Source organism: Bos grunniens, chromosome 22, assembly GCF_055505025.1.
Source record: "Bos grunniens cultivar Pamir isolate PY7600 chromosome 22, Bosgru_T2T1.0, whole genome shotgun sequence".
Classification (NCBI taxonomy): domain Eukaryota; kingdom Metazoa; phylum Chordata; class Mammalia; order Artiodactyla; family Bovidae; genus Bos; species Bos grunniens.
In genome coordinates, this window is record NC_141186.1 from 11,114,925 (window position 1) to 11,140,598 (window position 25,674).

Below are 25,674 nucleotides of genomic sequence, written 5' to 3' on the forward strand. Positions count from 1 at the left end.
ACTTAAAAATTACAACAGGACAGCATAAATTTAAAAGAGTAGCATGGAAATTAAAGGAACAAAGCGAGACACTAGGGACATAAATACAGCAGGGGATGGTGCTAAAAATTCTTGTCGTTAAAACCTGCTGTGGGTTTTCATGCTGGAGTAATTGGGGCACTGTAATTGGAGAAGGAAATGGCAACCTACTCCAGTATTCTTGTCTGAAGAATCCGATGGACCAAGGAGCCTGGCAGGCTACAGTCCAGGGGGTCGCAAAAGAGTCGAACATGACTGAGCAAGTAGCACACAATTGGGGCACTGCACTCTGAACATTGACCTTGTTAATACTGTGTTTTGGGAATCGATAGTTTCAGACATACTCAGCCTAGTGAGCGCAGGACACAAATAACACATGAAGCACACATACCTGCACACGTGCTCGTCCCCTTCCTACCTAGTTTTTCAAAGAAGTTAGTTTGGCATTGAGAGTCAATTCTGCAGACTATTAGCATTTCCTCTTTTATATTTATGGGCATAGATGGCAATGCATTTAAATTATAGTTCATGTTAAACAGTTTAGTATGTTTAAAATGATGTTTCAAAATTGATGTTATAGAAACTAATTTTTAAAAAACCAATCTGCTTACAGTATGGTACAAAATCTTTCCTTAAAGCAATATACTTCACAGAGTGAAATGGGCCAGATCTTAGGAGCTGTATAGGTTTTTAGAGTTCCTTGATCTAATCCATGTATTCACATGTAATCTCATTTTGATTAGCTTTTCCATGTGGTATTCCCTATTATAGTAAGGTATTTCTCACAAATTATACAAATTTACAGCCTAAATTTATATAAATTATATGTCTGTGGCCTAGAGTAGAAATATCAAACTCTAGAGAAGTGGTAGTGGTAATGCTGAAGATCTACATGGGTCTAAGGTGGTATGATTGTTTTTGGCACAGAATTATGTGACCCTGCACATTCAGTGATATTTTGCAAAGCATTTTAAGTAGTGAGTACATAGTAGACACACTTTCCAGGTAGTGCTCGTGGTAAACAGTCCACCCGCCAGTGCTGAAGACGTAAGAGACACAGGTTTGATCCCTGGAAAAGAGCATGACAACCCACTCCAGTATTCTTGTCTGGAGAGTCCCATGGACAGAGGACCCTGGTGGGCTGCAGTCCATGGGGTTGCGGAGAGTTGGACATGACTGAAGTGACTTATTTAGCATGCACTCGCACAGTAGGGTTACTGGAAACAAAATTTTTCATATTAGTTTTAATTGTGGCAAAGACTGGCCAGACCATACTGGAAAAGCCACTATGCCCTGTTTCTGCAGACCAGAGTGTGAGAAGAGAGAGATACGATGCTGCCTGCCTTGCAGGTCTGGTGTGCAGATCAAATGAAATGAATGATTTCTGTGGCAGTGCTTTGAGAATGCTGAAGATCTACATGGGTCTAAGGTGGTATGATTGTTTTTGGCACAGGAAAAAAGTCAGTCAGAGTATTTGAAGATCACTCAAGAAAAAGATCAGCAAGAATCGTTGGCCTTGGAAGAGTTAGAGTTGCAGAAGAAAGCAATCCTCACAGAGAGTGAAAATAAACTTCGGGACCTTAAACAAGAAGCAGAGACATACAGAACTGTAAGTTTAAACACTATTCAGGGCCCTGGGCTGTGGGGTTATTTGTATTAATACATGAAAACTCTTACTATCTCTACAGTCAATATAAAGTTGTAGCAAAGACTTTGTTTAGATACACATATACGTGTGCTCCTGGAAATGGCAACCCGCTCCAGTATTCTTGCTGGGGAATCCCGTGGGCAGAGGAGCTTGGTGGGCTAGAGTCCATGGGGTCGCAGAGTCAGGACGCAGCTGAGCACGCACACATACGTACACTCCATTTTAGATAGTCAGAGCTATTTGTGGGAGTGGTTTGGTGTCTGCCTATGGTGCTCCTGACTCTCTGCCTTTGGTTGACTGTGTTTGTCAGGCACTCACTCCGATTCTGTGCCCTCAGTAAGCAGTGCAGCATCCTTGCTCCACTGCTTACTCACCTTCGTCCTTAGGAAGAGGCCTCCTTTTGTAGGCAGCACTTGCCCTGACACCTTCTTACCTCTTCACCTTCATCTCATGCCATGTCTGGACATAATTCATTTTCTGTTTGTATCAGTTTAGTTACCCTGTTGCTCTACTTTTAGACTTAATTTTTCTCCCGTTTTCCCATATTAAAAAATCATCCTGTGATGAGCAGGTAAGTATGTCTATCTCAGTGTTCACATTTTTAAGGCCCTCTGTTCTTTCTCTTAACAGTGCATGAAATATTTGACCTATTAGGAGTGAATTAATAGTACTTAGACTTTTTAAGCCTTTTTGCTCTGATTTAGACAGTGAAACAGTCTCAGTTCTTATGCGTATTTCTAAACTGTGTCTTACTAGCCCACTTCCAACATTTTGTAAGGTGGCATAGTCAAAGGGAATGGGTACTCAGGAGGCCTGCATCTTTCACTTGTTAGCTTTATAAATTAATTATACCTTAATTTCCTTACATGTCACATGAAGAGGTTGGATCTGATAATTTCTTAATACCATTCCAGTTCTGATATTCCTTGGCTCTGCCTTAATTAGCTCTTTTTCCTTCAATCAAGATTGATATTTTCATGAGATAATAATATTTTACTATTAACTTTTTCTAAACTACTTTGGTAAAATTTGGTAAATTACTTTGATGTAAGTTCCTTCTTTTTGAAAAACATGTTCTAAGTAATAATTTTTTGTGTAAAAGCCAGATACATTATTTTTCTTTCAAAATTAAGTTATAAAAGTAATAGAATACTATAATAGGGCTTTTTAAAAACAGAAAAAAACACTGATCTTTCAACCAACAATTACTGTTATCTAGTTTATCATTTCCCCCCGCCACTATCCGTTCAGAATGATTTTGAAAAGTAGATAGTTGAAATAGTTACCCAAATAGAATCTGGAATTATGAGCTGTGTAAAAAATAGAATGTTTTTTTTCATTACATGATTCCTTTAGGAACCGAGCACAGATTCTTTGCCCTTTCTGGTGTTTGATATGACACGCAAAATTGTTTATCTAAATTGTAATTTTTAAGGAGGTGTGGACATCGTGTTGTGTATATCATTGCTAATAAATTAAAAACACATCTGTTTTCATTAACAGAGAATTCTCGAATTAGAAAGTTCTTTGGAAAAAAGCTTGCAAGAAAATAAAAATCAATCAGAAGATTTAACTAGTCATTTGGAAGCTGAAAAAAATAAGCACAATAAAGAAATTACTATCATGGTTGAAAAACACAAGACAGAATTGGAAAGTCTGCAGCATCAGCAAGATAACATTTGGACTGAAAAGCTCCAAGTCTTAAAGCAGCAGCATCAGACTGAAATGGAAGAACTTAGAGAAAAGTACGAGCAAGAGAAAGAAACATTGGTGAAAGACAGAGAGACACTCTTTCAGGCCCACATAGAAGAAATGAATGAAAAGACTTTAGAAAAGCTTGATGTGAAGCAAACAGAATTGGAATCATTATCGTCTGAACTGTCGGAAGTATTAAAAACGCGTGACAAGCTAGAAGAAGAACTTTCTGTACTAAAGGATCAAGCTGATCGAGTGAAGCAGGAATTAGAGGCCAAGCTGGATGAACAGAAAAATCATCACCAACAACAGGTTGACAATATCATTAAAGAACAAGAGATTTCTATCCAGAGAACTGAAAAGGCCTTAAAAGATGAAATTAACCAACTTGGGCTTCTTCTGAAGGAAAAGGACAGGCATTTAAAAGAACATCAGGCCCGTGTGGAAAGTTTAGAGGCAGACATCAAAAGGTCTGAAGGGGAACTCCAGCAGGCATCGACTAAGCTGGAGCTTTTCCAGTCACTGCAGAACACAACGCATGAGCAGGCTAAAGTCCATGAGGAGCAGCTGGCCCAGTTGCAGCAGCAGTTGTTGGATTTGGAAACAGAAAGAATTCTTCTTACTAAACAGGTAGCTGAAGTTGAAGCTCAAAAGAAGGATGTTTGTGCTGAGTTAGACGCTCACAAAATCCAGGTGCAGGATCTACTGCAGAAGCTTGAAAAACAGAATCGTGAAATGGAAGAAAAAGTGAAATCTTTAACCCAGCTCTCTGAATCCCAACTTAAAGATAACAACACAGAGCAGGAACAGAGAAAGCAACTCTTAATGGAAAAGGAAAATGTTATTTTACAAATGAGAGAAGCCCAGAGCAAAGAAACAGAAATACTCAAACAGAAATTATCAGCCAAGGAGGACAGTATTCGTGTTTTGCAAGAGGAATATGAAGCCAAATTTAAAAATCAAGAGAAAAAGATGGAAAAAATTAAGCAGAAAGCAAAGGAGATGCAAGAAATATTAAAGAAGAAATTGTTGGATCAGGAAGCCAAACTTAAAAAAGAGCTTGAAAATACTGCTCTGGAGCTCAGTCAGAAAGAAAAACAGTTCAATGCCAAAATTTTGGAAATGGCACAGGCTAACTCAGCTGGAATCAATGATGCAGTATCAAGACTGGAGACAAACCAAAAGGAGCAAATAGAAAGTCTCACTGAGGCACACAGGCGAGAGCTCGATGATTTCATAGCAGTCTGGGAACGGAAACTTAGTCAGCAAGCTGAAGAACTTCAGGAAAAACATGATATCCAGTTACAGGAGAAAGAACAAGAGGTAGCAGAACTGAAGCAAAAGATGCTCCTGTTTGGGTGTGAAAAAGAAGAGATGAACAAGGAAATGGCATGGCTGAAGGAAGAGGGTGCTAGGCAGGATACCGCGTTAAAGGAATTACAGGGACAGTTGAAGCAGAATGCTGCTCTCATGGATTCTCTCACACAGAATGAGGCTAAACTAAAAGCTGAACTTGAAAAGCTGGAGGTTGACTTGAATGGCTCTCTGAAGGAAAACATTTTTCTTCAAGAGCAAGTAGCTGAACTGAAGGTGCTGGCAGAAAAAGACAGGCTCAAGGTTTTGGAGTTTACTGAGAAGCTGAAAACCACAGATGAAGAATTCCAGAGTCTGAAATCTTCACACGACAGCAGTAAGAAAAGCCTAGAGGACAAAAGCCTGGAATTCAAAAAACTGTCCGAGGAGCTAGCAGTTCAGCTAGACATTTACTCTAAGAAAACCGAAGCCTTACTACAGGCTAAAACAAGTGAGCTCATCGACATCAGCAGTAGTAAAATCAGTGCCATTCTCTCTAGAATCTCCCATTGTCAACAGCACACAGCTAAAGTGAAGGAGGCACTACTAAGCAAAACTTGCCAGGTTTCTGAATTAGAAGCACAACTTAGACAGCTAACAGAAGAGCAGAATATACTAAATAGTTCTTTTCAACATGCTGCACATCAGTTGGAAGAAAAAGAAAGTCAGATTCAGAGCATGAAGGCTGATATCGAAGGTCTTGTTACAGAAAAGGAAGCCTTACAGAAGGAAGGAGGAAATCAGCAACAGGCAGCTTCAGAAAAGGAATCTTGTATCACACAGTTGAAGAAAGAGTTGTCAGAAAACATCAATGCTGTCACCATGATGAAAGAAGAGCTTAAAGAAAAAAAAGCTGAGATCAGCAGTCTTAGTAAACAGCTAGCTGATTTGAATGCTCAGCTTCAGAATAGCATCAGCCTAGCTGAAAAAGAAGCAGCCATCTCATCACTAAGTAAGCGACATGATGAAGCACAGCAGGAATTGCTGGATCAAGTGCGAGATTTATCTTTGAAAGTTGAAACTCTGAGTAAAGAGAAAACGTCTGCTCTGGAACAGGCAGATCACTTGTCCATTAAATTCTCAGAGTGGAAGAAGAAAGCACAATCAAGATTTACACAGTACCAAAATACTAGTAAAGAATTGCAGGTGCAGCTTGAGTTAAAAACAAAGGAAACCAGTGAAAAGGAAGAGCAGTTAACTTTATTGAAGGAGGACCTTGATCAGCAAAAGAAAAGATTTGAATATTTAAAGAGTGAGATGGAAGATAAGAAGAGTGAGATGGAGAAAAGGGATTTTAATTTAGAGACTGAGTTAAAAACTCAAACAGTGAGAATTGTGGAATTAGAGGAGCATGTTGCTCAGAAAACAATTGAAATTGAGTCCTTAAATGAAGTTCTTAAAAATTACCATCAACAAAAGGATAGTGAACAGAAAGAAATGATTCAGAAACTCCAACACATCCAAGAGTTAGGAGAAGAGAAGGACAACAGGGTTAAAGAGGCTGAAGAAAAAGTCTTAAGACTTGAAGAGCAAGCATCTTCCATGAAATCTGAACTTGAATCTGTGAAGAAAGAATTGGAACATGTGAATTCAATTGTGAAAGGCAAAGAAGAAGAGTTAAAAGCATTGGAAGATAGACTTGAATTAGAAGGTGCTGCGAAATTAGCAGAATTGAAGAAAAAAGCTGAACAAAAGATTGCTGCCATCAAGAAGCAGTTGTTATCACAAATGGAAGAGAAAGAACAGCAATACAGAAAAGACAAAGAAAGCCATCTGAGTGAGCTAACTACAAAACTGCAGGAAAGAGACAGAGAAATTCACATCTTGGAAGAAAAACTGAAGTCCGCGGAAAGTTCACCACAATCTGAAACGTCAGTTGTACCCAGATTGTCAGAAAATGTGGCAGTGTGTACTGAGCAAGAAGAAGCAGATTCCCAAGGCTGTGTGCATAATGCATGTGAAGAAAAACTTGGTGTCTTACAAAGAAATTTAATTGAAAAGGAAATGCTAGTGCAGAGGCTGGAGCAGGAAAAAGAAGAAATAATTTCCTCTCATTCTGAAATACAGTGCAGATACCAGGAGCTCTTAATAAAGATAGAACAGGCCGAAGCAAAACAACATGAGGATCGAGTGATGATAAATCAGCTTCAAGAAGAACTTGAAGGAAAAAACAAGAAACACTCCTTGGTTTCTTCCCAGCATTTGGAAGCAGAAGGAGACAAAAATAACGCAGGGGCAAAGCAGAACTTGGAAAATGTGGTTGACAATGTCCAGAAAACGCTACAGGGGGAGGACTTGACCTGTCAGATCTTGGAGCAAAAAATGAAAGAGCTGGATTCCTGCTTATTGAAAGAGAGGGAAGGACACAGAATTGAAATCGAAGAGCTGACCTCAAAACTTGAAAGTTTACAGGCTCTACAACAGATGAATGGAAAAAGTAAACCCACAGAAGTTTTGGAAGAAGGTGCTGAAGGAAAGTCCACATCACACGTGGTTCAGCCCAGCTCGCTTAGTAACATGGAGGCCGATCACAATGACCTGGAGTTTAAATTAGCAGGGGCGGAGCAGGAGAAGCGGAAGCTGAGCCAGGAGGTGGTTAAACTGCAGAAAGATATTCGAATGCTACGGAAGGAGCATCAGCAAGAACTGGATATAATAAAGAAAGAGTATGAAAAAGAAATGGAAGAGAAAATCAAGTAAGCTTTTATTTATTTTATTTATTGACTGTGCTGGGTCTTTGTTGCTGTGTGCAGGCTTTCTCTAGTTGCCGTGAGCAGAGGCTACTCTTCGCTCGCTCCTCACTGTGGTGGCTTCTGTTGTGGTGCACGGGATCTGGGCAGGTGGGCTCAGTGGTTAGTAGTGCATGGGCTGAGTTGCTCCGAGGCATGTGGGTTCTTCCTGGACCAGGGATCAAACCTGTGTCCCGTGCATTGGCAGGGGGGGTCTTAACCACTGGACCACCAGAGAAGCCCCAAGTAAGTTTTTTTTTTTTTTCCCCAGTATGATTATTTTTAAGGTAATCTTCCCTAATGAAATCTTTTTTGTGTCTTAATACAGTTAAATTTCATAACCTAAATTTGTTAGTATCAAGCATAAATATAGTAAGTTAAATACTGAAGAGAAATAAAAGCAATTAAATGCAAGAAGCAGTGTTTTTCCATGTCTACTTAAGGGGAAAAAACCCTTTCCTTGCATATGAGATGATGATTATTAGGTACATAACCCAGTAATTATTTTTTGTTTTATTATTTTTAGTATTAATGTTATATAGATGTATATGATATATATGGTATATGATGTATATGGTAATTTTAAGTGGAAAATGAAAATTCTCAAATCCTCAGGACCATTCCCTAGAGTTAATCATAGTTTACTTAGCCTTCCAGAAGTTTTCTGTGCCTGGAGACACACACATGCGTGCTCACACACACACACCCTTAAATATGGTTGATACCAGTGAGATCAGACTATATGCACTGCTTTTTTTGTATAACAACAATTAGCTCTTCATATTTTGGTACTCAGACAGGAGCAGGAAGATCTTGAGTTGAAGCACAATTCCACATTAAAACAGCTGATGAGAGAGTTTCATACACAGCTGGCACAAAAGGAACAGGAACTGGAAATGACCATAAAGGAGACCATCGGTAAGTAAACTTTTGAATTCAATAAAAACCAAATGAGAATCAGTCAGCAGTGGCTATTTATAATTTAAGCTTATTCTTTTCACACTGTGCTAAGTGCTTTATGTAATTACAAACAGTAGAAACAAAATGATTCTTGCCCAAGGAAGTTCACTGATGGAAACTGTGCTGCCTGAAAGTGACTTGCCTTTCAGAGGGAAGGAGCAGGTGGAGGAATCTGAAAGCATTAGCTGATTATTACCTGATGAAGGCACTGCTGCTCCCTGAGCAGGATACATTTGATCAATTTGATCAGTTGATTTTAATCAAGTTTATTGATAATTTGGAACAGGGATTCTTACAGATACTGGGATATAGATATTAATTCTTACCTAATATATTTTCTTGTATGTGTCCATTTTTTTATTGATTAGATAAAGCCCAGGAAGTGGAGGCTGAACTTTTAGAAAGCCATCAAGAAGAGACAAATCAGTTATATAAAAAAATTGCAGAGAAAGAAGATGATCTAAAGAGAACGGCGAAAAGATATGAAGAAATCCTTGATGTACCTTATTTTCTCTCTCTCTCTTGAAATTTAGGTGAAATAGATTTCATGGTAAAGAAGACTGGGCTGTCAGATTTCCTGTTTTTCTAATGTAGAGGGGTTTTTTTGGGGAGGGGAGTTCAATGTTATTCAAATTAGTATTTTTCCATTGTTTGCAGATTTATGAGGAGTCTATTTGATTTCTGCTAGGTTTGTAGTTTTCTGATCAATGTCTGCTTACCAGGCATACTTGAAGCAACAGCGTGTTAGTAAGGGGAAGAATGGACTTTCTTCTCTGTCTCCCAGATTCAGATCAAATTGTGAGATCAGCAGACTAAGAATTGAGAGCTTGTGTTTAAGACAGTTAGTGTGTGTATGAGCTTAACTGGGATCTTTCTGGGAGGGCTAGTTAACTTTATTCATCCCTACCCAATTTGCATAGTTTTGTTGATCTCAAGGGAGGAGATAGATGAAAAAAAAGAATACATCAGCCAAATCTTATATGCAGTTGAAAGATAAATTCAGTATACTATTTATTCTACTAGTGGTAGATTAGTGTTGTCATTTTTATGTATAAAGATAAGCCACGAATGCTAGTGAGTATTCAGACTCCAGAATATTTTTGAATATAAAACAATGTAAATTATTCTTTCTTGGAGTGCAGATTCTTAGTTACTGCAAGCCTTAGTTCACAATGTACTGAGAACCATTTGATGATTAGGAATAGGTAAACCAGAGAATCCTGCCTTAGTCTGGCTGTGGCAGCAGTAGAGGTCTGAGCCAGGAATAGATTCTAATCATAATTATTTTAAGTATAATTGAAAAAGCTGAAATTCTGGGATATGTTACATGAATATAAATGTTCAGTTCAGTCACTTAGTCGTGTCTAACTCCTTGTGACCCCATGGACTGCATGCAGCACTCCAGGCTTCCCTGTCCCATCACCAACTCCCAGAACTTACTCAGACTGATGTCCATAGAGTCAGTGATGCCATCCAACCATCTCATCCTCTGTTGTCCCCTTCTCCTCCTGCCTTCAGTCTTTCCCAGCATCAGGGTCTTTTCCAGTGTGTCAGCTCTTTGCATCAGATGGCCAAAGGATTGGAGCTTCAGCTTCAGCATCAGTCCTTTCAATGAATATTCAGGACTGATTTCCTTTAGGTTGGACTTGTTGGATCTCCTTGCAGTCCAAGGGATTCTCAAGAGTCTTCTCCAACACCACAGTTCAAAAGAATCAATTCTTTGGCGATTTTTTAAATATAGTTTTTGAGCTATAGATTTCAGTATGAAAGAAAATTTGAATAATTTCACATTTTCTTATACTTCCGTAGAGTATATGTGTGCAAAGCTTTCAAAAATATCATTGTTTCTTGAATGCTTAGAGAATGTTGGGATTGGAAGATACGTTAAAGCTAGTTTTAGGTTTACTTTCTGTTTGTTTTTTTTGTTTGTTTGTTTATTTAATTTTTTTGCAGAAGGAGAATGAGTTCAGTATAGTTAAATGATTTCCTTAAAACTACAAAGTGAGCAGTAGAGCGCTGACTGTTAGTTTCATGTATTTTATAAAGGCTTCTCTTTAAGAAAGGAACTTGGGGAAGGGAACAGTTATATATCATGGGCAGTTAAGTCAGGGAGCTTCATGTGCAGGGGACAGACTGTGCCAGAGCTGTACTGTTCCCTTTTGTGAACTCTCTCTCTGTCTCTGAATGTGTGTGTCAGGGGACCAGTAGCACAAGGTAGACTTTGCAGGTCACAACACACCTCTGTAGGTAGAGAGGTCAGTGAACAGGGAGACAGGTGACAGTTGACCTCTGTATGGTTCCTTCTGGAAGATGTGGTGTTTACTAGAAGATAAATGGTCCCCCCAGCTTCAGGCTTGGAGCAGTAGAGCAGTAGAGAAAGGAAGTAGAGGATGGGCCAGAGGAGTTGGGTGGACTCTTCCGCAGACCCCTTCCTGTACCTTAGACCAGCACTGTCCACTAGAAATACAATGCAAGCCACAAATGGGATTTAAAATTTCCTGGTATCCACATTAGAAAGAAAAGAATCAGGTGAATTTAATTTTAATAATATGGCAACTGACCCATTATATCCAAGGCATTGTCATTTCAGAATATAGTCAGTATAAAAATGATATATATATTTTATTTAACATATTATATATATATATTAATTCTTTGAGAGTCGGTGTATTTTTGCATGTATAGCCTGTCTCAGCTTGGATTAGCCACATTTCAAGTGCTCATACCTACTACACAGGGTGGCCAGCGGCTACTGTGTTAGACGGTGTGGCCTCAGAGCTGGTCCAGTGCCAGCTCCAGGACTGACTTGGTAATTAAATCAACTCCCCATCTAAACACCCAGATACATACTCTGTCTTGAAGATTTTTTTTTAAAGAGTAAATATAACTAAAAGGTATTAGTATTACCAATACTGAGCACACACCATATTGCTTTGGTTTTGAGACATATTCTGTTACCATTCTCCCACTTAAAAATTTCCAGAATTGGAGTTTTATATGAGATTTGTATGTATTATGTAGTAGTGTTTTTTCCCTCTAAAAAAGCTATTATCGGATCGATGATTTGTCTTAATGATGACATTGTAGAATGGTGTGTTTTTGTCATCCATTAAAGTTATTGTGGGATTTGTTACTAGCAAAGTGGAACACAGAGACAGTTTCACTTTCCTGCCTTTACTGTCTTAGCTCACGTTCTTAGAGTTGCTTCCCCACTGGAGAAAGCTGAGAACTTTGTCATCCTTGATTCATGCCTCCTGTCTTTCTCAGCGCCTAACACATCCGCGTCCACGTCCACACACCTTTTAGGACATGAAATCTGTTTATTTTCCCTGACTTCCTAAGGAGAGAGCAGGTTTCTCCCTTTAACTGTGTTATCTCCAGCATGGTCTCCAACATGTAATAGACTTTCAGCTGTAGTGTTTCACTGAAGCACATTGAACATTCCCCTCCTCTTAATTCCACCACTTCTTCCACGGTCCTGGCTACTGTATTGCATCTGGTCTGGTCTGCTGTATTAATTTCCCAGTTGGCCTCTTTGCTCTTGGTTTTTCCTCTCTTCCTGTCAGAGTGTCTGGAAATGAAGGTGGGGTCGTATCCCCTGCCCTGAGCACGTGTAGTGTCCTCCCTCTGTCCTGGTGCCCCTCTTCTGGGTCAGTCTGTGGTGCAGCCGAGCTCAGCTTTAACTCCTTCTCCTCGTATTTCACCTCTGCTCCTGCTTTTCCTGGCGCCATAAGAGCTCATTCTCACACTTCATGAGTTAGTACTGCTGGCTGTCATCTCTCTTTGGACAGTTTTTTAAGTTTTAAATTCAACTTGTATTTAGAAAAAAAAAAATTGAGTCAAATATGTTCCATGGTTTAAAGATCAAAATAATATAAAAAGTATACTTGGAGGATGGTGCCTAATGAAAATTGCACCCACACTGTTCTCTGTATTCTCTGACCTGTTCCCTTTCTCCCTCCACAGGTGACCGTTAGTCTCTTATGTCATAGTCCTGTGTTTCCTTATGCAGACTGGGAAAAAAAAATTCTTATTAATTCTTATTAAAAAAATTGTTATAAAAAGCTACCCAAAGTTAGCTTTTTGAATGTGCTTTTCTGCAGCATATTGTTTTCAGTTAGGTTTTTTGCAACCCTTTAAAACAGAATGAATTGCACCTGTCTTCCTTTGATATTCTATATTTATTTATATTTATTACTTCCTTTCGACATGTCATTTTTATCATACATACATATGTGTGTAGGAATGTATTAATGTATCTGTCCTCTCCCCTAGACTCTTAGTATCTTGTGGCCAGGTATCTTGCTATCCATGTTGAGTCTTAAGGACCTAGCCAAATGCCTGGCACATACTAGACACTTGGTGAATTTGAAGGCAGTGACACCTGGTAGGCAAGGGAGCATTCCTTTGGGAAAAGATGGTGGTGACATCTGAAAGGAATTGAGTCTGACAAGTAAGGGAGCTGACTGCCTTCTCAACCTCAGAGCAGCCTCACTGGGAGGGAGGCACTCTTACAGCTATGTTAGATACAAGACTGATTTCTTCTTGACATTTAGCACATTTTAGTGATTTGGCTTTGGCATAATAGTCTTTAAAACATAATTTCCATGTATGTGCATAAATAGTTTAGTTTTTCTTACCATTTTTACTTAAGAGTAAGCAATATTGCTCCCCCTCCTCTCTGGAAGAAGACAAAAAACTTTTACAAAGGAAACCACAGACCTGTTTCTTCAATTAGAAATGACACATCAAGGATTCTTTTCTAATTCTTAGTGGGCTTGCTCCAGATTGGTTTCTCCCAGCTGTCAAAGGAAATGTCAGATGTAGCTAATTGTCATAGCAGAACTGGAGCCTAACCAAATTCGTAGCTGTAGAGGTGATCTTTCAGACAAAGCTGGGCCACATCAACAAGACATTCACACAGTATATGTGATGGTGGAATAAAAATGGTAAATAAGCCAGAACTGCAGGCAGTTATAGATTTACAGTAGTTTCTGGTCAGTAATGTGTGAGGGGTGGAGGCTATATTTGAGTGCCTCTGTGGCAGATGTCGGAGGCTAGTTACGAGAGACCTCTGCTTCGCTTATGTTTTGAGAAGGGCTTCATTCTTTTTTTATTTGTTTGAATTTTCATGACAAATTATAAGTTATCAAGTTATTTAGACTTTTGAGGTGTCTCATGGTTCGTTTCTTTATTTTGTGCCTCTGGACCTGTTCTTGAGAATGATGACATTTCTTGGTTCTGACAAGTCAGCTTCTGTTAAATCAAGATACCTGCTTATGGCTGTTTTCCTGTTTAGCCTCTTACTCAGCAAATACTTGTCCTGTCTTCATTACTCAAATCTGATCAATATTCCAACGCCAAATGTCCTTTTAGCACAAAGGTTATTGCAAGATTTATAAGAGCAAGGAGTGGTCCAGACTGCTTTATACAACAAATGATGGCAATTATCAAGACAAATGAAAAAATGTTAAGATGGGCAGGCCTTTTAGCAGGGCAGTCAGAACAGAAGAGAGAATGATTTGTCTGCCAAATTTTGTACGAAGAGTTTTCAACCAATAAGTGACATATTACTTCTGCAGCCTTGTCTGTGTTCTGCCAAGGTCAAGGCAAATGGATACCTTACATTAGTTAGTTACTGATATATTGGACAGTTTTTTTTTCCCTTCAGAAATGGATTATAGTTGAACACTTTACTCCAAAGAAGAACTGGTATGGTTTTCAGTCTGATATGTAGGAGACGTGCAGGTTTGCTAACTAAGACAGAGAACCATCTTGACTTGAGCAGCCCATCCCAAGGAGCTGGGGGAGGGAAAAACCCATACTTCTTTTGATTAGTAAGCGTCTAGCTAGTTGATTTGTGCTGTGCATAAAGCTAGTTTATATTGGATATTTTCTGGAAATTAAATCCTAGTATGGAAGTCTTAAAACATAGATTGTGTATTATAGTTCAGTCACAATGCTGTCACACACCTGTATGTTGCTTAAACCTGGGAACCCGAGTTTAAGGGTCAGGTTGACGAGCTTTATGGGGTGGGGATAAGAGGACTAAAGGTGGGAAAAGTGATCCTAGGAATAATGAGCAGCTTTAAAAAGGGCTTGGAGTTAAAAGTGAGGCATGAATGGAAGTTTTCAGAGCACAGAAATGAATGACAATAAAATAGTGGTTTATATTTCAGAAAATATGTAGGTGTTTGCTTCTCCTCCAGAGGTAGTTTGCAATATCATGTTGCTTCTTTACTGCATTCTTTTTGAGATGTTTGTTAACATATATATCTTTTTTTATTCCAAAGGCTCGTGAAGAAGAAATGACTGCAAAAGTAACGGATTTGCAGACTCAATTTGAGGACCTGCAGAAGAAATACCAGCAAAGGCTAGAGCAGGAGGAGACTCCCGGCAGCGATAAAGTGAGGGGACCTGGACTGGGCTTTACTCAGTCCTTGAAAACATTGTCGTTTTTGTTGACTCGCCTCCTACTATGCACACCTACCTCATCTAACCCTAACAAAAATCTTTGAAGAGAGAAGTTGTAGCCTCTCTTTATAGAGTATGAAACTAAATTTCAAAGAGATTAAATAAAATGTTGGCACTCACACAGTAAATGTTGTATTGGGAATATAAATCCACTCTACCAGACTTCAAACCTAGGTGTTTCTGTGATACCAAAGCTTCTCAGGCTTCCCTGTGGAAAGGACAGCAGAGGACAGTTAACCTTGTAGCCCTGGGGCAGAGCCAAAAACAGTCCATAGAATGTATCTCAGTTTTAGATTTTTATATTTTGTGTTAAAAATTTAAACACATTTTATATTCTACTCTATAATATATCCTTATTTGTAGTCACATAAAAATGGTTTTCGTTATATACCTTTGAGAAAAACAGTGTTTTCTCCTTGGTTGTAGATGCAAGGGGATTATTTTGGAAAATTGGGTTCAATTCAAAGAGATCTGGCACTACATATCTAGGCTTTTTTATAATCCCAGTCTTTAAGTAAAAATGATGCTATGAAAGATGGACCATGTTTACCCTGTGGCTTCTTGACCTGCTGTGCACCCCAACAAATGCATATCCTCAGGGCTTGTGAGCCCTCATTCGAGAGGCCAGGGCAGTGTGCCGTCCTCCTTCTGATATGTTCTAACTCATCTAGTGTGATCTTCATAGCACTGTCAAGAGGGCCATGGGAGAGGTGGACACTGTTCATGGCTTCATCCTCCAGAGTTATAGAGGATTCATCACAGAAGTCAGTGACCAGATAGTAATTTTCTAGATAACCAGTTGCATGGATCAGTTTTCCAAAATGGAGAGAAAAGGACTTTATAAACAGCTCTGGAGAAGGAACTGGCAAACCACTCCAGTATTCTTGCCTGGGAAATCCCATGGACAGAGGAGCCTGACGGGCTACAGTCCATGGGGTCAAAAAAGAGCTGGATGTGACTGAGTGACCAAATAACAACAGCAAGACCACTGGGCCACTTGGTGCACAGATTCTGGGTTTTAGCAATGAGCCAGTTTCCTTTCTTTCTTCAATAGCTACTAGTTACATTTAATATTTACTTTTTTTTATTTTTAAAATTTTTTGCCACTTGGTCACTATTTGAATATACTTGGTACTGTGAAATGTTGCTTCCTATGAGATGGATACATGTATTGTACTCTCTAAGGTGTTCTCCTCAGTATCAAATTAAGTACTGATGTTGTATAAAGTGGCCTTGAGACCTGTGTCAAGATGCCAGAGTATTGAAACGTTGTGAAATTAATATTCAGGAGGTCTTTTGAGTCCTTTAACTTGTAGCATAAGAAAGGAGAGAATATCCTTAATTTTTATTCCTGCTCTAAAAAAATGTTTTTCTATTTTATTCTTTTTGAATTTTTATTATTTTCCTTCTTGAACATCTTTGGTGCTTCTGAGAGGTCTTGAACTATATATCAGTGTTGAGTTGGGTGAGAAATAATTTGTGATTATTGCATACAGTGGATTCCCAGAAATGGTCCTTTAGAATTTTCCCTAAAGAGCCCATCTGTTATAAATAGATGTTAATGTGTTTAGTTTTTAAAATTGTACAAATAATAGATAAATATATTCTTGTAAAAAAAAAAAAAAAGATAATACAGATGTATATAGATAAACCGTTCCTGGTGGGTGCCTTCTTTTCCCAAGTGGTCATCATTCTTAGGAGTTTCACAAGTGACCTTCTAGTCATTTTTCTTGGTGTTTACCTGTGTTTATGTATATTTACCTCTGGAGGAGGAAATGGAAACACCCCTCAGTATGCTTGCCTGGAAAATTCCGTGGACAGGAGTCTGTCAGGCTACAGTCCATGGGGTCACGGAGTGGGATACAGCTGAGCAACTGAGCGCACACATGTATATTTACATTGTAATAGTTTATATAGCAAAAGAGACCAGGTTTAAAAGCAAGTAGTTAAAGTTGCCTCATGTCAAATCTGACCACTCTCTTAAGACTGTAACACTGAATTTTTGTTTCCTTGTGATTTCATATTGTTCCATTTTATTGTTTCTTGTAGATTTTAGTGTATGGACTTATTTCTTTCTTTTTTTTTTTTTTTCCATTTTTAGGTAACAATTATGGAGTTACAGGTAAGACTAGTTTTTCATTGAATTTGAGTGAAGGTAATCCATTTTCAGGAGCATTCTGTATTTTAAGTTAAAATATGAAGAGACTTGTTTTAACAAGGAAGAACTTACCAGGCAGTATAGAAATGTGTCCAAGTGATGATGAAACGCACAGTCTCAGATCTGACCTTTTGTTCTTTCAGACACAACTAGCACAGAAGACTACTCTAATCAGTGACTCAAAGTTGAAAGAGCAGGAGTTCAGAGAACAGGTACAGGTCTATTTGGTGCTTTTAATTTTGAAATGACTTCCTTGATTTATATAAGTATATTCTTGGAACTCATTTAGCTAATTTTTTAAAAAGAACTGATTTAATACTCATTTAATAGTTGGTTTTCCAATCTTGTCTCACAGGAAATTTTATTTTTAAATCTGAAAGTGCTGGAGGATATCTTTATAAATTTGTGATCACGTATATTTAAACAGGAACATTTGCATCCTGTTATTCTAGTGCTTAACATGTTGGATAACAATTTGTAATGACTTAAGTTCTATAGAAGAAGCTTTTATCAGAGGGAAAATACATTAACGTCAGTCTTTCCTGCTTTTTCCTAGTGGTTATAGTGTCTTGGTCTAATATTATTTGTCCGTAAGTTATCTAGTGATTAAGTAGGATCGTGTGTGCACACCTAGAAGGATGCACAGGCATGCAGACACCAGTATATGTATACCTGTGGTGCATGATACTTAGTCTTTTTCCAAACTCTGGAGGAAGAGTGACCTAAGTCAACTGGCTGAGTTTGAAGACTAAGTCTTTAGGAGTTTTCCAGTTTTTTACAATTCATATGTACATATAAATGTTGATAATTGTTGAAACTAGGTGACGGGCATTAACTGTAGTATACTTTCTGTATTTGAGTATGTTTGAAACTTTTCATAATATTTTTTAAAAAATTCCCAAAGATAGATACTAAGTCCCAGTGTTACCTTATTATTTTTTTTCCTAGTGTTTTTGCTTTTCTCATCTATCTCAAGTTTACTGCTTTAAAATTCTCTTCTCTTAGCACACGCAAGTCTTCAAACTGTCCTAGCATAACAATTTTTGTACTGATTATTTTTATAGTAGTAAACACATAAAATTGACCATTTTAATCATTTTAAAGTACACAATTAGTTGACATTTAGTTCATTCACAGTGTTCTGAAACCATCGTGATTATCGAGTTCCAGATCATTTCATGACCCTCAAAAGAAAAAACCCTGTACCCATTAAGCATTCATTCCCCATTACCTTCTCCCCAGTATCTCACAACCACTAATCTGTTTTTTATGTCTGTGGATTTACCTGTTCTGAGTAGTTTATATAAATGTGCTTACTCGTTCAGTTGTGTCTGACTCTTTCCGAGCTCATGAACTATAGCCCACCAGATTCCTCTGTCTGTGGGGATTCCCCAAGCAAGAATACTAGAGTGGGTTGCCATGCCCTCCTCCAGGGCATGCTCAACTAATCAAAATACCTATTTTGAGTATTTTATGTAAATAGAATCATATAATACATGACCTTTCTAACCTAGCCTCTTTCACTTAGCATAGTGTTTTTAGGGTTCATCTATGTTGTAATATTTGTTAGTACTTCACTCCTTTTTCTGATGAGTAATAATATTTCATTGTATGGATGATACTACAGTGTGGTCATCAGTTGATGTGTGTTTGGATTGTTTCTTGTTGCTATTCAGTCACTAAGTCATGTCTGACTCTCTTACTCCATGGACTGCAGCATGCCAGGCTTCCCTGTCCTCTCTGTCTCCTGGACTTTGCTCAAATTTGTATCCATAAAGTCAGTGATGCTATCTAACCAGCTCCGGTTATGCTATCTAACCAGCTCATCCTCTGCCACCACCTTCTCCTTTTGCCTTCAGTCTTTCCTAACATCAGGGTCTTTTCCAGTGAGCTGGCTCTTCACATCAGGTGGCCAAAGTATTGAAGCTTCAGCATCAGTCCTTCCAGTGAATAGTCAGGGTTGATTTCCTTTAGGATTGACTGGTTTTATCTCCTTGCAGTCCAGGGGACTCTTGGGAGTCTTTTCCAGTACCACAATTCAAAAGCATCAGTTCTTCAGTACTCAGCCTTCTTTATGGTCAGCTCTCACACCTGTGCATGACAACTGGAAAAACCATAGGTTTGACTATACGGACTTTTGTTGGCAAAGTGACGCCTCTGCTTCTTATTATGCTGGATTGTTCTCCCTTTTGCCGATTGTGCATAGTGCTGCTAGGAACACTGTTTACAAGTTTTAGTTTGAACACTTCTTTCCTTCTTTTGAGTTACGTACTCATTAATGGTATTGCTAGAGCATATGGAAGTTACTTGTTTAGCTCTTTGAAGAGCCTTCAAATGGTTTTACATTGTGGATACTATTTTACATTCTGATCAGTAAAGTATAAGAATTTCAATTTCTTCACATCCTCCCCAGCAGGTGTTTTGATTATAGCTATCCTAGGTGGTATGAAGTGCTATCTCATTATGGTTATAATTTGTACTTCCCTAATGAGAGTCCCTTGGACTGCAAGGACATCCAACCAGTCCATTCTGAAGGAGATCAGCCATGGGATTTCTTTGGAAGGAATGATGCTAAAGCTGAAACTCCAGTACTTTAGCCACCTCATGTGAAGAGTTGACTCATTGGAAAAGACTCTGATGCTGGGAGGGATTGGCGGCAGGAGGAGAACGGGACGACAGAGGATGAGATGGCTGGATGGCATCACTGACTCGATGGACATGAGTCTGGGTGAACTCCGGGAGCTGGTGGTGGTCAGGGAGACCTGGCGTGCTGCGATTCATGGGGTCGCAAAGAGTCAGACACGACTGAGTGACTGAACTGAATGACTGATGATGTTAAGCATCTTATCATTTGTGTATCTTCTTTAGGGCAGTGTCTTTTGTTCATTTTTAACTGGGTTATTGAAAAGAAGAGAAGTGAAAAGCAAAGGAGAAAAGGAAAGATATAAACATCTGAATGCAGAGTTCCAAAGAATAGCAAGGAGAGATAAGAAAGCCTTCTTTAGCGATCAATGCAAAGAAATAGAGGAAAACAACAGAATGGGAAAGACTAGGGATCTCTTCAAGAAAATCAGAGATACCAAGGGAACATTTCATGCAAAGATGGGCTCGATAAAGGACAGAAATGGTATGGACCTAACAGAAGCAGAAGATATTAAGAAGAGATGGCAAGTATACACAGAAGAACTGTACAAAAAAGATCTTCACGACCCAGATAATCACGATGGTGTGATCACTGACCTAGAGCCAGACATCCTGGAATGTGAAGTCAAGTGGGCCTTAGAAAGCATCACTACAAACAAAGCTAGTGGAGATGATGGAATTCCAGTTGAGCTATTCCAGATCCTGAAAGATGATGCTGTGAAAGTGCTGCACTCAATATGCCAGCAAATTTGGAAAACTCAGCAGTGGCCACAGGACTGGAAAAGGTCAGTTTTCATTCCAATCCCAAAGAAAGGCAATGCCAAAGAATGCTCAAACTACCGCACAATTGCACTCATCTCACACGCTAGTAAAGTAATGCTCAAAATTCTCCAAGCCAGGCTTCAGCAATATGTGAACCGTGAACTTCCTGATGTTCAAGCTGGTTTTAGAAAAGGCAGAGGAACCAGAGATCAAATTGCCAACATCTGCTGGATCATGGAAAAAGCAAGAGAGTTCCAGAAAAACGTCTATTTCTGCTTTATTGACTATGTCATAGCCTTTGACTGTGTGGATCACAATAAACTGTGGAAAATTCTTCAAGAGATGGGAATACCAGACCACCTGATCTGCCTCTTGAGAAATTTGTATGCAGGTCAGGAAGCAACAGTTAGAACTGGACATGGAACAACAGACTGGTTCCAAATAGGAAAAGGAGTTCGTCAAGGCTGTATATTGTCACTCTGTTTATTTAACTTATACGCAGAGTACATCATGAGAAACGCTGGACTGGAAGAAACACAAGCTGGAATCAAGATTGCTGGGAGAAATATCAATAACCTCAGATATGCAGATGACACCACCCTTATGGCAGAAAGTGAAGAGGAACTCAAAAGCCTCTTGATGAACGTGAAAGAGGAGAGTGAAAAAGTTGGCTTAAAGCTCAACATTCAGAAAATGAAGATCATGGCATCCGGTCCCACCACTTCATGGGAAATAGATGGGGAAACAGTGGAAACAGTGTCAGACTTTATTTTTGGGGGCTCCAAAATCACTGCAGATGGTGACTGCAGCCATGAAATTAAAAGACGCTTACTCCTTGGAAGGAAAGTTATGACCAACCTAGATAGCATATTCAAAAGCAGAGACATTACTTTGTCAACAAAGTTTCATCTAGTCAAGGCTATGGTTTTTCCCTGTGTTCATGTATGGATGTGAGAGTTGGACTATGAAGAAGGCTGAGCGCGGGAAGAATTGATGCTTTTGAACTGTGGTGTTGGAGAAGACTCTTGAGAGTCCCTTGGACTGCAAGGACATCCAACCATTCCATTCTGAAGGAGATCAGCCCTGGGATTTCTTTGGAAGGAATGATGCTAAAGCTGAAACTCCAGTACTTTGGCTACCTCATGCGAAGAGTTGACTCATTGGAAAAGACTCTGATGCTGGGAGGGATTGTGGGCAGGAGGAGAAGGGGACACCAGAGGATGAGATGGCTGGATGGCATCACTGACTCGATGGACGTGAGTCTGAGTGAACTCTGGGAGTTGGTGATGGACAGGGAGGCCTGGCGTGCTGCGATTCATGGGGTCGCAAAGAGTCGGACACGACTGAGCGACTGATCTGATCTGATCTGATCTGATTGTTTTTTGTTGTTGCTGAGTATCTTAATAGATATATGATTTGCAAATATTTTCTCCCATTCTGTGGGTTGTCTTCAATTTCTTGATAATGTGCTTTGAGGCACAGAAATTTGATGTTTTTCCTTTTGTTGTCTCTGCCTTTGGTGTCATATCTAAGAAACCATATGTATTAATTTCTTTTTGTCTATATTCTGTATTGCACATTATAAAAATCTAGTGGCTATAGCAGTCTTTTTTTAAACATTATTTCCATATGAATCTTGTGATTGAAATATTTGTTATTTTTAGATTCACAATTTAGAAGATCGTTTGAAGAAATATGAGAAGAATGTATACGCAACAACTGTAGGGACACCTTACAGAGGTAGGAGTGATTTCTCGTCATGTTATCCATGCATATCTTGTGTTGGGGGACTTCTGGATGATTTTTATTTTTGTCTTTGCTAATCTCATTCTTCAGAAGGAATGTATGTAAATTCATCAATAACAGCTAGTTTTATGGAAAGAAGAATAGTAATCTAAAGCAAAATTAATGTGTATTTGTTGTTTGGAAAAAAATCAGTGTTGCCATGTAGAAGTGAAACTGCAGGTTCCCACTTTGTTCTCCACTTTCCAAATGGACCTAGTTTATGATTTGTGTATATTTTTCCAGACTGTTCTGTGTATATGCAAACATTCATAATTTCTACTGCATGTACCCATATAAACACAGAGTTATATATTTTAAGTGCTTCTGGTTTGGTTTTGTTTTTACTAATTACAGTAATACTAATTGCTATATTTAAACCAGGATTTAAGGATAAAAGAATTTCATAAAAATAACTTATTTCAAAGTGGTGAAGGATGATTTAGAAGTATTCTTGACTTAAATTATATATGCTGCTTACAAAGAATTCTGAAGACAAGCTTGAGTCTTTATGTAGTTGTTCCCTTGAGATGGTCATGACTTTGAATAATCTTGTAACAATTTCCCATTCTCAGTTGCACAGCCTCGCTGTATTACGAATAGTTTTATTTTGCTAAATGTTTTGTAAAGCTTTCTGCTTTTTCCTGTAAGGCAGTCAGGCATGAATCTAAGCCATTTCACATTCTTTTGTGTTTTTGAAAGCTCTTACTTATTGTTATGAAATAGCATAAGTTATTATACAGTTTTTAATTAAACAAGGACTTGCTTTAGATTCTTTCCAAAACACACTTCAAAAAGAAGAGAAAACCAACATGGATGTTTCCTATGGCTCATTGCAGAGAAGACTCTTGCTTCAAAGACTGTTTTCCATAGCTAAGTCAACATGTGTGATTCTTAGGATAGAACTGCTAAACTGGTGCCCAGCAATACATAAAGAATATAGTATTGATTCTTTTTTTTTTTTAGTTTCAACTTAAGGATTTTATACTTTCATTTTTTTTCTGTTTTAAATTGTAAAATGAACACACATGTAGTTTTTTAATAACTGACACACATATAGTACTAGGTGTTAGGCACTGTTATAAAACAGTGTGTCTATCAGTTCACTTATTCCTGTCCACAGTCCTAGCAATATGGTTGAGTCTGCACATTAATCTCTTTGCTATGCTTTTAGATAGTTCTTAGTGCAGAAGGCTTTTCAGATTGCCTAGTGTGCCATTGTACTGGAAGTGAATGCGAGTTTAGACTTCACATAACACAGAATTATGAATTTATTCAGATGAAAGTTTTTCATATTACGATTTCATATACTTGAACTGTATTTATTCTTTATTTTTAAATTGAAATGGAACTTGATCTAATAGATGAACTATATATTTTGTGACAGTCTTTAAGATATTGAATCAAAGTATTTGAAAACCACTAAAATGGCATTACTACTTACTGCATTCAAGTTATTTTATCTACCTTATGTTTCGAAACAGTTTAGAAAACTTGATATAAACTTCAGTGCTTTTAGGTTTCAGTTCAGTTCAGTTGCTCAGTCGTGTCCGACTCTTTGTGACCCCATGAATCACAGCACGCCAGGCCTCCCTGTCCATCACCAACTCCCAGAGTTCACTCAGACTCACGTCCATCGAGTCAGTGATGCCATCCAGCCATCTCATCCTCTGTCATCCCCTTCTCCTCCTGCCCCCAATCCCTCCCAGCATCAGAGTCTTTTCCAATAAGTCAACTCTTCGCATGAGGTGGCCAAAGTACTGGAGTTTCAGCTTCAGCATCATTCCTTCCAAAGAAATCCCAGGGCTGATCTCCTTCAGAATGGACTGGTTGGATGTCCTTGCAGTCCAAGGGACTCTCAAGAGTCTTCTCCAACACCACAGTTCAAAAGCATCAATTCTTCGGCGCTCAGCTTTCTTCACTGTCCAACTCTCACATCCATACATGACCACAAGAAAAACCATAGCCTTGACTAGACGGACCTTTGTTGTCAAAGGAATGTCTCTGCTTTTGAATATGCTATCTAGGTTGGTCATAACTTTCCTTCCAAGGAGTAAGCGTCTTTTAATTTCATGGCTGCAGTCACCATCTACAGTGATTTTGGAGCCCAGAAAAATAAAGTCTGACACTATTTCCACTGTTTCCCCATCTATTTCTCATGAAGTGATGGGACCAGATGCCATGATCTTCGTTTTCTGAATGTTGAGCTTTAAGCCAACTTTTTCACTCTCCATTTTCACTTTCATCAAGAGGCTTTTGAGTTCCTCTTCACTTTCTGCCATAAGGGTGGTGTCATCTGCATATCTGAGGTTATTGATATTTCTCCCAGCAATCTTGATTCCAGCTTGTGTTTCTTCCAGTCCAGCATTTCTCATGATGTACTCTGCATATAAGTTAAATAAGCAGGGAGACAATATACAGCCTTGACGAACTCCTTTTCCTATTTGGAAGCAGTCTGTTGTTCCATGTCCAGTTCTGATGAGCTACTGAACTCCTTAACAAAGTAAAAATAATTGTTCATTTTAGTCACCATAGACTATCTGAAGCCAACCACATAGTATTTGGGAGAGAAATACTGGTTTTAAGAAATCTTCGTCTTCCCTAGGCCTTGTCTTTTTAAATTGTTATGCCAGAAAGATGAAGCAGAAGAAGGTCAAGGCTTGGAGGAGGGGGAAGATGTGAGAAATAAAACTGCTGCAATAATACTTGTTTTCTCTTCTAAAGGAAAAATACCAGTTGGAATGCTATATACATTATAGTATACAATGTATATACATATCGTAGTGCAATCTAATATAATACAGTTGATACAAGAGTAAAGCCTCTCTCTTTGTTACTTTGTGTTTTAGTTTATCTTTTTCTAAGTGCTAAGTAGCTTATCTGGTTTTCTCTTTACAGTTTAATCTGTTTGTTTGTTTGACAGGTGGCAATTTGTACCATACTGATGTCTCACTCTTTGGAGAACCTACGGAGTTTGAGTATTTGCGCAAAGTGCTTTTTGAGTATATGATGGGTCGTGAGACTAAGGTATAAATTGTGTCTGGTGATTTGTCATATGGTTAAATTTAGAAGGAAATGTATCCCATTTTTAATAAACATATTGATGTTGTGTGTTTACTGCTAGCAGACCATATATGCTGATAGTAGGCAGTAGGTAATTGTGTTATTGCTCTGAGTTTGCAAAAGTGAGTTAGCAAATCTTGCTTATATTTGTTACATTTATAAAATATTAATTTAAAAATACTGATTGTTGATGCTAAATAATAAAGATAAAAATTTCTTTGACTTAATACTTTGTGAAGCATGTGGCTATTTTTGACTTCAGATCTTAAGATTAGGAGATGAAATTTCATTTTCATGGAGACTTAAGGGTAGTGTGGATAGTATTGGAAATGGTCCTAATTAAGAATGACTATGTAGGGGTATTTAGAAATATTGTACTTTGGTCAGTG

At 38.5% G+C, this 25,674-nt stretch overlaps 1 protein-coding gene across 7 annotated transcripts in view; it reads left to right on the forward strand.

The window, feature by feature from the left end:
• GOLGA4 (golgin A4) overlaps positions 1-25,674 on the forward strand; it is a 124,247-nt gene that overhangs the window by 69,690 nt on the left and 28,883 nt on the right. For 6 of the 7 annotated variants that reach the window (XM_086365869.1, XM_086365868.1, XM_086365870.1 and 3 more), the window contains 9 exons: positions 1,472-1,627; positions 3,170-7,410; positions 8,240-8,361; positions 8,772-8,902; positions 14,697-14,810; positions 16,979-16,999; positions 17,179-17,247; positions 22,105-22,180; positions 25,146-25,249. In XM_086365869.1, the coding sequence (XP_086221995.1) occupies positions 1,472-1,627; positions 3,170-7,410; positions 8,240-8,361; positions 8,772-8,902; positions 14,697-14,810; positions 16,979-16,999; positions 17,179-17,247; positions 22,105-22,180; positions 25,146-25,249 (5,034 nt within the window). Of the gene's footprint in view, positions 1-1,471; positions 1,628-3,169; positions 7,411-8,239; positions 8,362-8,771; positions 8,954-14,696; positions 14,811-16,978; positions 17,000-17,178; positions 17,248-22,104; positions 22,181-25,145; positions 25,250-25,674 lie in introns of those variants that run through there. The other variant, XM_086365875.1, reaches the window with a different exon arrangement.